This window comes from Hyla sarda, chromosome 1 (genome assembly GCF_029499605.1).
Source record: "Hyla sarda isolate aHylSar1 chromosome 1, aHylSar1.hap1, whole genome shotgun sequence".
Taxonomy (NCBI): Eukaryota; Metazoa; Chordata; class Amphibia; order Anura; family Hylidae; genus Hyla; species Hyla sarda.
The window spans coordinates 584491410-584503450 of record NC_079189.1 but is presented as its reverse complement, the minus strand read 5'-3'; the positions used below and the strand labels follow the sequence as shown (position 1 = coordinate 584503450).

The 12041-nt window shown below is 41.8% G+C and overlaps 1 protein-coding gene and 1 long non-coding RNA gene across 5 annotated transcripts in view; one reads left to right on the top strand and one right to left on the bottom strand.

The window, feature by feature from the left end:
* LOC130295048 (uncharacterized) overlaps window positions 1-12041 on the bottom strand; it is a 93173-nt gene that overhangs the window by 16623 nt on the left and 64509 nt on the right. The gene's annotated exons all lie outside the window — the stretch shown is intronic.
* ZFR (zinc finger RNA binding protein) overlaps window positions 1-12041 on the top strand; it is an 84265-nt gene that overhangs the window by 37491 nt on the left and 34733 nt on the right. For 3 of the 4 annotated variants that reach the window (XR_008848663.1, XM_056545202.1, XM_056545193.1), the window contains 4 exons: window positions 910-1189; window positions 3034-3172; window positions 8088-8333; window positions 9811-10055. Coding sequence is in view for 3 of the 4 variants with exons in the window: in XM_056545202.1 (XP_056401177.1) it covers window positions 910-1189; window positions 3034-3172; window positions 8088-8333; window positions 9811-10055 (910 nt within the window). In the remaining variant the exon portion in view is untranslated. The remainder of the gene's footprint in view (window positions 1-909; window positions 1190-3033; window positions 3173-8087; window positions 8334-9810; window positions 10056-12041) is intronic. The other variant, XM_056545210.1, reaches the window with a different exon arrangement.

The following is a 12041-nucleotide window of genomic DNA, read 5'->3' as shown; positions in this document are numbered from 1 at the left end:
ACTTCAATAGGTAGGAAAATAGGCAGCAGCAAAATGCCACATGACCCTACCCTTAGGGTTTATTCACACGTACAGCATACATATTTGATGTATCTCTGCTGTCACCTCTGTCCATTTTAGGAGCTGTCCAGAGCAGAATAGGTTTGCTATGGGGATTTGTTCATGATCTGGACAGTTCCTAAAATGGACAGAGGTGTCAGCAGAGAGCACTACTGTCAGACAGAAAAGAAATCCAAAAAGAAAAGAACTTCCTCTGTAGTATACAGCCACTAATAAGTACTGGAAGGATTAAGATTTTTTAATAGAAGTAATTTACACATCTGTTTAACATTCTGGCACCAGTTGAAAAAAATAAAAATAAATTTCCACCGGAGAACCCCTTTAAACCTCGATAAGTCAGAACTGTTTTCCAACCAGAGTGCCTTCAGCTGTTGCAAAACTACAACTCCCAGCATGCCTGGACAGACGAAGTCCCAGCATGAGCATTATGCAAATAGTTATGCTATGGATCTCACCTGTGATTTATTGTAGGATATATTCACATATGTCCTTTGCCCTCTGTATACACCAGCACAACAGGATGCCAACATATGACCACTATGCCCGTTCATTCCATTGGGTAGAATGTAGTCTACTAGCGAGTATGTTCGGTCAGTTTCTGAGAATATACTTTTATTTTGCAAGACTACAAAGCGCAGGTGGCCAGGAAAATAACAATATATGTTCAGAAATAGCCCGAACGTACTCGCTAGTAGACTACATTGCGAATGTGCATGCCGCGGGTAAACAGCGGTATATTATTCTGCCGACATGGTGCACTTATGTGAACTTTATCCTTAGCTGATTTCATACATTTTTGGCCATTTTGTGTCCTGCTTACATTTAACTCGTTCTTTCATGTCTCCCCAGCCAGCAGCCAGCATCAGGAGTTGCCTATTCCCATCCAACCACTGTGGGCAGTTACACTGTGCATCAGGCTCCTGTAGCTGCGCACACAGTCACAGCAGCATACGCCCCCGCGGCAGCCACAGTGGCCGTAGCTCGACCCGCACCAGTTGCCGTGGCCGCTGCAGCAACCGCAGCTTACGGAGGCTACCCCACAGCTCATACAGCCACAGACTATGGCTATACACAGCGGCAGCAAGAGGCTCCACCGCCACCACCTCCTGTGACTACACAAAACTACCAGGTATGGTTGACATGTAACAGTTAAAGCGTACCTGCAATTTTGGGTGACTTTTCAGGTTAAGCTGCCCTATGGGGGAAGATTTATCAAAACCTGTGCAGAGGAACAGTTGCCCATAGCAACCAATCAGATCACTACTTTCATTTTTAACAAGACCTCTGCAAAAGAAAGAAGCGATCTGATTGGTTGCTTTGGGCAACTGGGCAGCTTTTCCTTTGCACAGGTTTTGATACATCTCCCCCTATGTGTGTACATTAGGATCAACACTCTTTCTGCCTATTATATAACTTTTATGAGATTTTTCTGGAAGATTTCTGCTCTGCATGCCTAATCGATATTTTGCAGTTCTCCCAGAGCTGGTGGGCAGAGTTCCCTCTTCTTGCCCCTCTATAGACTTGTATTGGCTTGTGACACAGGACAAAGCTGAGCTGATTTGCAGAGTGTAATACAGGAGATGGGGGGAGGCAAGAAACTTGATAATAGGAGAAAGAAGCATTTTTGTTTAATCAAATATATTGCAAAGTTTCTTATATTCACTTGTACTATTGATCTGTGTAAAGTTTGTTCAAATGAACAATGCCTATTTAACCTGTTAAGGACCAAGGGCGTAAACTTGCGCCCCTAGTCCCGCTCCCGTGTTATAACGCGGGGTTACACGGTGACCCCACATCATATGGCGGCGGGCCCGGCGTCATAGTGAAGCCGGGTCCGGCCTCTAATAGCGCGCGCCACTGATCACGGTGCCGCGCGCTATTAACCCTTTAGCTGCGCGCTCAAAGCTGAGCCGCGCGGCTAAAAATGAAAGTAAAAGTGCCCGGCTAGCTCAGGGAGCTGTTCGGGATCGCCGCGGTATAATCGCGGCATCCCGAACAGCTGTAGCACAGGAGGAGGTCTTCTTACCTTCTCCTGTGCTGTCCAATCGCCGAATGAATGCTTCAAGCCTGAGATCCAGGCTTGAGCATTCAATCGCCGAAAACACTGATCCATTCCTATGGAGATGGATCAATCAGTGTAAAAGATCAGTTAATGCAATGTTATAGCCCCCCCTATAGGAGCTATAATATTGCATAAGAAAAGTGTAAAAAAAATCATTAACCCTTTCAATTATCCCTTCCCCTAATAAAAGTTTGAATCACCCGGCATTTCCAAGGTGTCATTTGTAACGAAAAATTTACTACGTAGAAACGGAAGCCCCCAAAAGTTACAAAATGGCATTTTTTTTTTCAATTTGTCCCACAATGATTTTTTTTTTTCCGTTTCGCCGTAGATTTTTGGGTGCAATGACTGATGTCATTACAAAGTAGAATTGGTGGCGCAAAAAATACGCCATAATACAGATTTTTAGTTGCAAAATTGAGAGTTATGATTTTTTGAAAGGTAAGGAGGAAAAAACGAAAAACGCCTGGTCCTTAAGGGGTTAAAGGGGTACTCCACTGGAAAACATTTTCTTTTAAATCAACTGGTGCCAGAAAGTTAAACAGATTTGCAAATTACTTATATTAAAAAATCCCAATCCTTCCAGTACATATCAGCTGCTGTATAATACACAGGAAGTTCTTTTATTTTTGAATTTTTTTTTCTCCCTGACCACAGTGCTCTCTGCTGACACCTCTGTCCACGTCAGGAACTGTCCACAGTAAAAGTGGTTTTCTATGGGGATTTCTTCCTGCTCTGGACAGTTCCTGACGTGGACAGAGGTGTCAGCAGAGAACACTGTGGTCAGGCAGAAAGGAAATTCAAAAAGAAAAGAACTTCCTGTGTATTATACAGCAGCTGATGAGTACTGGAAGGAATTTTTATAAAAATGTTTTGTTTTTAGTAAATTGCATAAACGTTTGTTCTTTCAGGATTCGTATTCCTATGTGAGGTCGACAGCGCCGGCTGTAGCCTATGACAGCAAGCAGTACTACCAGCAACCGACTGCAACTGTCGCAGCTGTAGCTGCCCAACCTCAGCCATCTGTGGCCGAGTCCTACTACCAGACAAGTAGGTTGTTTCTCATTTCTCATGGGGGATATCAATGAAGTGTTATTAACAGTACATCAGTGCTGCAAAAGGGACAAACAAGAAGATTAAGGGTGCGTTCACACCAAGTAATTCCTCTTGAATTCTCCGCTTAGAAATAATTAAAGGGGTACTCCGGTGAAAACTTTTTTTCTTTTAAATCAACTGGTGGCAGATAAACATATTTGTAAATTACTTCTATTAAAAAAATCTTAATCCTTCCAGTACTTATTAGCTGCTGAATGCTACAGAGGAAATTCCTTTCTTTTTGGGACACTAATGACATCACGAGCACAGTGCTCTCTGCTGACATCTCTGTCCATTTTAGCAACCGTGCACAGCAGATGTATGCTAAGGGCAGCTTGGTGGCTCAGTGGTTAGCACTGCTGCCTTGCAGTGCTGGGGACTTGGGTTCAAATCCCACTAAGGACAACAATAAATAAAGCGTTATTATTATTATAATAATGTCAGCAGAGAGAACTGTGCTCGTGATGTCATCAGAGAGCATTCCAAAAACAAAAGAATTTCCTCTGTAGTATTCAGCAGCTAATAAGTACAGGAAGGATTAAGATTTTTTAATAGAAGTAATTTACAAATATGTTTAACTTTCTGCCACCAGTTGATTTAAAAGAAAAAAGGTTTTGACCGGAGTACCCCTTTAACATCTGCTTCGCCATTGGCTTCAATGTTCGCAGAATTCCGCCACAGAATACCATTCTGCTAGAAGAAAGAACATGTTCATTCTTCTTGCGGAATACACGAGTTGAAGTCAATGGTAAAAAAATATTTCCGCTTGGAATTGTTTCCGCACAGAAAATAAATAGATAAATAGTTGGTGGTTGTAGTCCAGCAAAAAAATAAAAAATAAGTTTCCTCCTATATTACACGCGGAAAATGTGCACGGAATTCCAGGTTAACCCCTTAACGACGCAGGACGTATATTTACGCCCTGCGCCGGCTCCCGCGATATGAAGCGGGATCGCGCCACAATCCTGCATCATATCGCGTGGGTCCCGGCGCTAATCAACGGCCGGGACCCGCGGCTAATACCACACATCGCCGATCGCGGCGATGTGCGATATTAACCCTTTAGAAGCGGCGGTCAAAGCTGACCGCCGCTTCTAAAGTGAAACTGAAAGTATCCCGGCTGCTCAGTCGGGCTGTTCGGGACCGCCGCGGTGAAATCGCGGTGTCCCGAACAGCTGACCGGACACCGGGAGGGCCCTTACCTGCCTCCTCGGTGTCCGATCGACGAATGACTGCTCCGTGCCTGAGATCCAGGCAGGAGCAGTCAAGCGCCGATAATGCTGATCACAGGCGTGTTAATACACGCCTGTGATCAGGATGAGAGATCAGTGTGTGCAGTGTTATAGGTCCCTATGGGACCTATAACACTGCAAAAAAATTTTTAAAAAAAAGTGTTAATAAAGGTCATTTAACCCCTTCCCTAATAAAAGTTTGAATCACCCCCCTTTTCCCATAAAAAAATAAAACAGTGTAAAAAAAAAAAAAAATAAACATATGTGGTATCGCCGCGTGCGTAAATGTCCGAACTATAAAAATATATCATTAATTAAGCCGTACGGTCAATGGCGTACGCGCAAAAAAATTCCAAAGTCCAAAAAAGCGTATTTTGGTAACTTTTTATAACATTAAAAAATGAATAAAAAGTGATCAAAAAGTCAGATCAAAACAAAAATCATACCAATAGAAACTTCAGATCACGGCGCAAAAAATGAGTCCTCATACCGCCCCGTACGTGGAAAAATAAAAAAGTTATAGGGGTCAGAAGATGACATTTTTAAACGTATAAATTTTCCTGCATGTAGTTATGATTTTTTCCAGAAGTGCGACAAAATCCAACCTATATAAGTAGGGTATCATTTTAACCGTATGGACCTACAGAATAATGATAAGGTGTAATTTTTACCGAAATATGCACTGCGTAGAAACGGAAGCCCCCAAAATTTACAAAATGGCGTTTTTTTTTCGATTTTGTCGCACAATGATTTTTTTTCTGTTTCGCCGTGCATTTTTGGGTAAAATGACTAATGTCACTGCAAAGTAGAATTGGTGACGCAAAAAATAAGCCATAATATGGATTTTTAGGTGGAAAATTGAAAGGGTTATGATTTTTTAAAGGAAAAAACGAAAGTGCAAAAACGGAAAAACCCTGAGTCCTTAAGGGGTTAATTCCACGCGGAAAAAAAAAGCACAAATTCCGCGGCAGAATTTTTACGCGAGGATTCCTCTCCTTTTCCTCAGTGTGAACGCACCCTTAGACTGCTAAGGCTTCCATCATGGTTTTTGCATCTGAATCATACAATTCTATCCTTTATTGCAGCGTTTCCCAACCAGGGGGCCTCCAGCTGTTGCTTGCAAAACTACAACCTCCAGCATGCCCAGACAGCCTTCGGATGTCTGGGCATGCTGGAGGTTGTTGTTTTGCAACAGCTGGAGGCTCCCTGGTTGAGAAACGCTGCTTTATTGTATACAATCTTATATCTAGATGTATCCATAGACTTCTATGGATAGAACGTATCCAACACTTGAACATTACTTTGTCAGTTTTTCCCAAGTGGTGTGCCTCCAGCTGTTGCAAAACTACAACTCAAAGCATGCCTGGACAGCCAACGGCTGTCCAGGCATGGTTTGAGTTGTAGATTTGCAACAGCTGGAGGCACACTTTTTGGAAACATTGCTTTATGTGAATCATGTTGAACCATATAACAGAATGCTTTGATTAAATTTTTTATACAAGTGGAGTAGTTTAGGAATAGCCTAGAAAGGTCAAGAAGCTTAAAGGGTTACTCTGCTACCCAGCGTCCGGAACATTGAGTTCCGAACGCTGTGTGCGGGCTTCCGTGTTCACGCCCGCCCCCTTGTGACATCACGCCATTGCTTCCCCTTCCCATAGACTTTCATTGAGGGGGCAGGCCGTGACGTCACAAGGGGGCGGAGGAGTGAAAACGGAAGCCCGCACACAGCGTTCGGAACTTAATGTAAGGCTGGGTTCACATGACGTTTTCTCCCATACGGGAGCGCATACGGCAGGGGGGAGCTAAAACCTCGCGCTCCCTTATGCCTTTCTATGCGCTCCCGTATGTCATTCATTTCAATGAGCCGGCCGGAGTGAAACGTTCGGTCGGCTCATTTTTTGCGCCGTATGCGCTTTTACAACCGGACCTAAAACCGTAGTTGACCACAGTTTTAGGTCCGGGGAAAAAGTGCATACGGCGCAAAAATGAGCCGACCGGACCGAACGTTTCCCTCCGGCCGGCTCGTTGAAATGAATTACATACGGGAGCGCATAGAAAGTCATACGGGAGCGCGAGGTTTTAGCCCCCCCTGCCGTATGCGCTCCCGTATGGGAGAAAACGTAGTGTGAACCCAGCCTTTAAGGGCGCTGGGGAGCGGAGTAGCCCTTTAAAAACAAATGATTTTTTTTATAAAAATAGAACAGACAAAAAGTGTGAAAGCATACTGACATACGATTTTAGGACACATTGGATTAGATTTTAACATGCAATTTAACATTTAATTTTAGGAAATTTTTTAACAGTACATTCAGAAGATGCAAAAATGGTGATGTGAATGCGTCCTTATACACTTCCCACTGACCTCCTGACACCCATAGCATATACAGTGTTTTTACCTTTTAAATGAGCATAAATACTGTCCATTCTAAGGCTGCATTCACATCACAAATGATGCATCCATCGAGCTTATACTATTCGATTGTCAGAACATATCCAACACATTTGGTTTGTTTATGTGTTTGCCTGATTTTTCTTTCATATACTTGTGGTTTTGTTTTTAAGGTTCATATTGAATTTTCTCACTGTACATTTTCATACAATTATTTGTACAACTTTTTTAATATATACACGCAGTAGCTTAGGAATAGTCTAGCAAGATCAAGAAACATAAGAATGGATACGCTTTTTATATACAGTGGTCCTTTAGGTTACAATATTAATCAGTTCCAGGACGACCATTGTATGTTGAGTTCATAACTATGGAAACCTGGTAATTGGTTCTGAAGCCTCCAAAATGTCATCCAAAAATAGGAAAAAGTGAGGAATTAAGAAAAATAAGTAGATAACTAATACAGATAAAGCAAATCCTTACATATAGAAGTAAGAAAGATCTGCTGGGAGCTGTAATCACTGTCTATGTAGAGGACAGGAGCTTCTTCAGGGTCCTGTACAGTACACAGTGTCCTAAAAAAAGTAAAATGGAGCCGCCCCAACCTGGAGCAGATATCCATGGTACATGTAAAGAGTACAGAACATGTAATACCGCCCTGTACTGTAGGGGGTGCTACCAGACAGGAATTCAGTGCATGCACTTCAGTAATACAGGGGTTTTACCAGTTAAATGTCCATTCTGATTGGTCGGTTCTTCCGGCCATTGACAGGTATCACAGATCTGGACTGTCTGTACATTGTATGTTGAGTCTGGTTTTGAGTTACCATGGTCCAGAAAAGACCGAATATATTGTAACCCGGAGACCATTGTACGTTGAAGGACCACTGTATATGTAAATATACATATATGTAAAGTTTTCTAGCAATGTTTACAGCTACTATTTTTAGACACATCCGGTTTGATTTGTTAGCATGTAATTTTAGGCCATCTGAACAATCAATAGGTTAGACGGATGCAAAAATCATAATGTGAATGCGGCCTAAGATGAAATCATTCAGTCTCAGGACTGGGTTGACCTTCTATGAAGGATCTTTTTGGCCTTTAGTGTTTTGGGTGTGAAATATGATTGTAATTATCAGGCTTGTACAATTATTAACGTATAGAATTCTAAAGCAATTTCCCTAAACCGTGCAACTAAACCACATTGTTTTTCTGCAATACATCTTTTCTTCCTCCTGTGTACCAGCTCCTTTCGCCTTGTCTTTTCCAGTTGCTCCCAAGGCTGGCTACAGCCAGGGTGCTGCACAGTACACGCAGGCGCAACAGACTCGTCAAGTGACAGCGATCAAACCTGCCAACCCCAGTCCGGCTACAACTACCTTCTCTATATACCCTGTATCCTCCACTGTGCAACCTGTCGCTGCCGCAGCCACTGTGGTGCCCTCGTACACTCAGAGTGCCACCTACAGCACAACTGCTGTTACATACTCCGGTAAGCACTTCCATTACTTCTGACATGTGTTTCTGTCTTTTGGGCACATGAAAGGGGTATTCCAGGGAAAAAAACTTTTATTTATTTTTATATATATATATATATATATATATATATATATATATATATATATATATATATATATATATATAGAGAGAGATATATTATATATATTTCAATCTCTCTCAACTGGCTCCAGAAAGTTAAACAGATTTGTAAATTACTTCTATAAAAAAAAAAATATCTTAATCCTTTTAGTAATTATCAGCTGCTGGAGTCGAGTTGAACTGTCCAGAGTTGGAGCAAATCCCCATAGCAAACCTCTAGTGCTTCAAAAAGTTCCTGAGACAAGCAGAGGTGTCAGCAGAGAGCACTGTTTTCAGATAAGAACAACTCAACTTCAGCAGCTGATAAGTACTGGAAGGATTAAGATTTCTTAATAGAAGAAATTTACAAATCTGTTAAGCTTTCTGGAGCCAGTTATTATAAAAAAAAATTTTTTTTGCCTTGAATAACCCTTTGAGTGCCCTGATATACCATAATGCAACATTAGAACATAGCAAGACCCTTTCAATTCTTAAAGGGAATCAGTTATCAGTTTTTGGTTCAACAAGTTTTATTAAGGAGTTTTTCATTGCATAAAGATACATAATACAATGCATCAAATATAAAGAGATTACATTGTAGCACATAAGGCAGATAGGTCATTTACTTTAGTACAATATCTTGTACACAACGTTTTCTTCAGAGAGCTGATCTTATGAGCTCTGAGTAATAATTCTAATAACTCCTTAAAGAGTACCTATCATGATCTAAACTCTCCCTAATCCCCCCCACCATCTGTCCCTGACTCTCACTGACACTATCCCTGTGTTTCTTTTCATTCAAAACCCCTTCTTTCTACCTGATATATTGTCTTCTTTGCTGCTCATTCAGCCATCCTAGTGTGAGGGAGGAAGGGGGCGTGGCCCAGCATAGAGACACTGTGAATTACTCTGATAGATTCAGGCATTTCAGAGTATTCATAGTTTAAAAATGGCGCCAGGACCCTGGTTACTAGACAAGCCCACCCAGAGTAGTTTATAGGGTGACTGCATTGTGATACCTGTACCAGTTTATTTTTTTATTTTTTTTTGCTGCAGGACAGACATGTCCTTTTGATAGCTTTTGGTCCAATGAATCTACAAGCTATGCCAGTGTTCCCCAACCAGGGTGCCTCCAGCTGTTTCAAAACTACAATTCCCAGCATTCCAACGGCTGTCCGGGCTTGCTGGGAGTTGTAGTTTTGCAACAGCTGGAGGCACCCTGGTTGGGAAACCCTAAGCTATACTGTCAGCCATTGCTTGAATGCATACAGGGGTCTATAGAATTCAGTGTTCTGCTTTTCCTATTACTTTTGCATATGTCTAGTTATGACTTTGAATTACATGAATGTATCCTAACTTTATTGTTCTACTTTTTCTAAATGTATCTACAGGTACATCTTACTCTGGTTACGAAGCTGCAGTGTATTCGGCGGCATCGTCCTATTATCAACAACAGCAGCAACAGCAAAAGCAAGCGGCTGCGGCCGCAGCAGCCGCCGCCACCGCAGTCTGGAGCGGGAGCAACTTTACCAAAAAGCCTCCGTTTCAGAACAAGCAGCTTAAGATTAAGCAGCCACCCAAACCACCTCAGATCCATTACTGTGATGTCTGCAAGATTAGCTGTGCTGGACCTCAGGTGACCACCCCCCAAGATTACGTTTTTCTGTTTCTGTCAGGCAAAATCTTAAAGGAGTACTCCGGTGGGAAACAATTTATTTTAAATCAATTGGTGCCAGAAAGTTAAACAGATTTGTAAATTACTTCTATTAAAAAAAAAATATCTTAATCCTTCCAGTACTTATCAGCTGCTGTATACTACATAGGAAGTTCTTTTCTTTTTGAATTTCTTTTCTGTCTGACACAGTGCTCTCTGCTGACACCTCTGTCCATGTCAAGAACTGTCCAGAGTAAAAGCAATTCCCCATAACAAACCTCTCCTTCTCTGGACAGTTCCTGACATGGACAGAGGTGTCAGCAGAGAGCACTGTGTACAGACAGATAATACATTAAAAAAGAAATGAACTTTCTCTGTAGCATACAGCAGCTCATAAGTACTGGAAGGATTAAAAAAATTTTTTATAAATGTGATTTAGAAATCTGTTTAACTTTTTGGCACCAGTTGATTTAAAATAAATTGTTTTCCACCGGAGTACCCCTTTTTAATGTATAACCTGATCACACAGTGCACTCTACTAACCGGAATAAAGTTTTAAGGAAGTTATAACTTTGAAAGACCATATAGCACATGCTTTTCATGCATTTTTTTTTTCCCTCCAAAGTTAAAGTTTATTAAAGACTTAGAAGAAATCAAAACATAGCATTTACATACTTAAAGGGTACCTCTCATTAAAAAAACTTTTGATATATTATAGATTAATGTATGTAGAATAACTTTACAATTGCATGTTATTAAAAAATATGCTTCTTTCTATTTAATTTTCCACTTTGAAGAAATAACCACTAGGGGTCTCCCTACCAGTCCTGGCAGCAAGCATTTCAGACTCATGCTGGAGTCCTAAACACTACGAGCTGCCAGTCTGCTTTGTTCACAAAGGAGAACACTCAGAGCTGCCAGCCTGCTTTGTTCACAGCCTGTTTGGCTGTGAACAAAGCAGGCTGGCAGCTCTGAGTGTTTAGGACTCCAGCATGAGTCAGAAATGCTTGCTGACAGGACTGATCGGGAAAAATACAATAGAAAGAAGCATATTTTTCATTAACCTGCTATTGGAAAGTTATTCAACATTCATTCATCTAAAATATATCAAAAGTTTATTTGATGAGAGGTACCCTTTAAAGTCCAAAAACACATAGGTACGTACATAACAATGGTCGGAGTCAAGGTTTTGTTGTGCAACAAGCCAACATGAACCAATTTACAAGCAGAGGGGGGAGGGCATCATACAGGGTGATGCACAGTACCCATGCAAGATTTAAAGGACTATAAGCAGGAAAGAAGGGAAAACACAGGGAGGAGGGGAGAAAAACGCATGGGGGGGGGGGTAGAGGAAGGGGAATGGAGACAAAGGGTGTGAGAGATAAAAGGGTAAAGGCAGGTGAGAGGGGGGAATATATGTGCATCCTCGTGGGTACCTCGCAATCCAGACCGTACTTATAAGAAAGGAAGGACAATGTTGGGAGAACTCCATGGGTGGAACGAGTGGAGAGCATCAGCAAGAGAAGGGAGTAGCTCCATTAAAAGGCGGCGCGGTGTGGGGGGAGGGGTTCCTGGGCAGTAAGGTGTAGATGCCCTAAATCTGCGGACAAAAAGAAGTTGAGCCATTGGCTCCGTATAGCATGGTGTTTAACCGAGAGATTTCTAGCGTCTGCCATGAGTTCCTCCATCTTATGTAGAAAGGTCACTTTCTGAAGCCAGCCCAAAATAGTAGGCGGGGGATCGTCACAGGCGAGGGATGCCAGTGGGTTCTGCCAGTAGCAGAAACTTAAGTAGGGATTTGGCCCAGTGGGAGACAGAGCCCGAAAGAATACAGGTGAAACTCGAAAAATTAGAATATCCTGCCAAGTTCATTTATTTCAGTAATGCAACTTAAAAGGTGAAACTGATATATGAGAGGGATTCATTATATGCAAAGCAAGATAGTTCAAGACGTGATTTGTTTACATT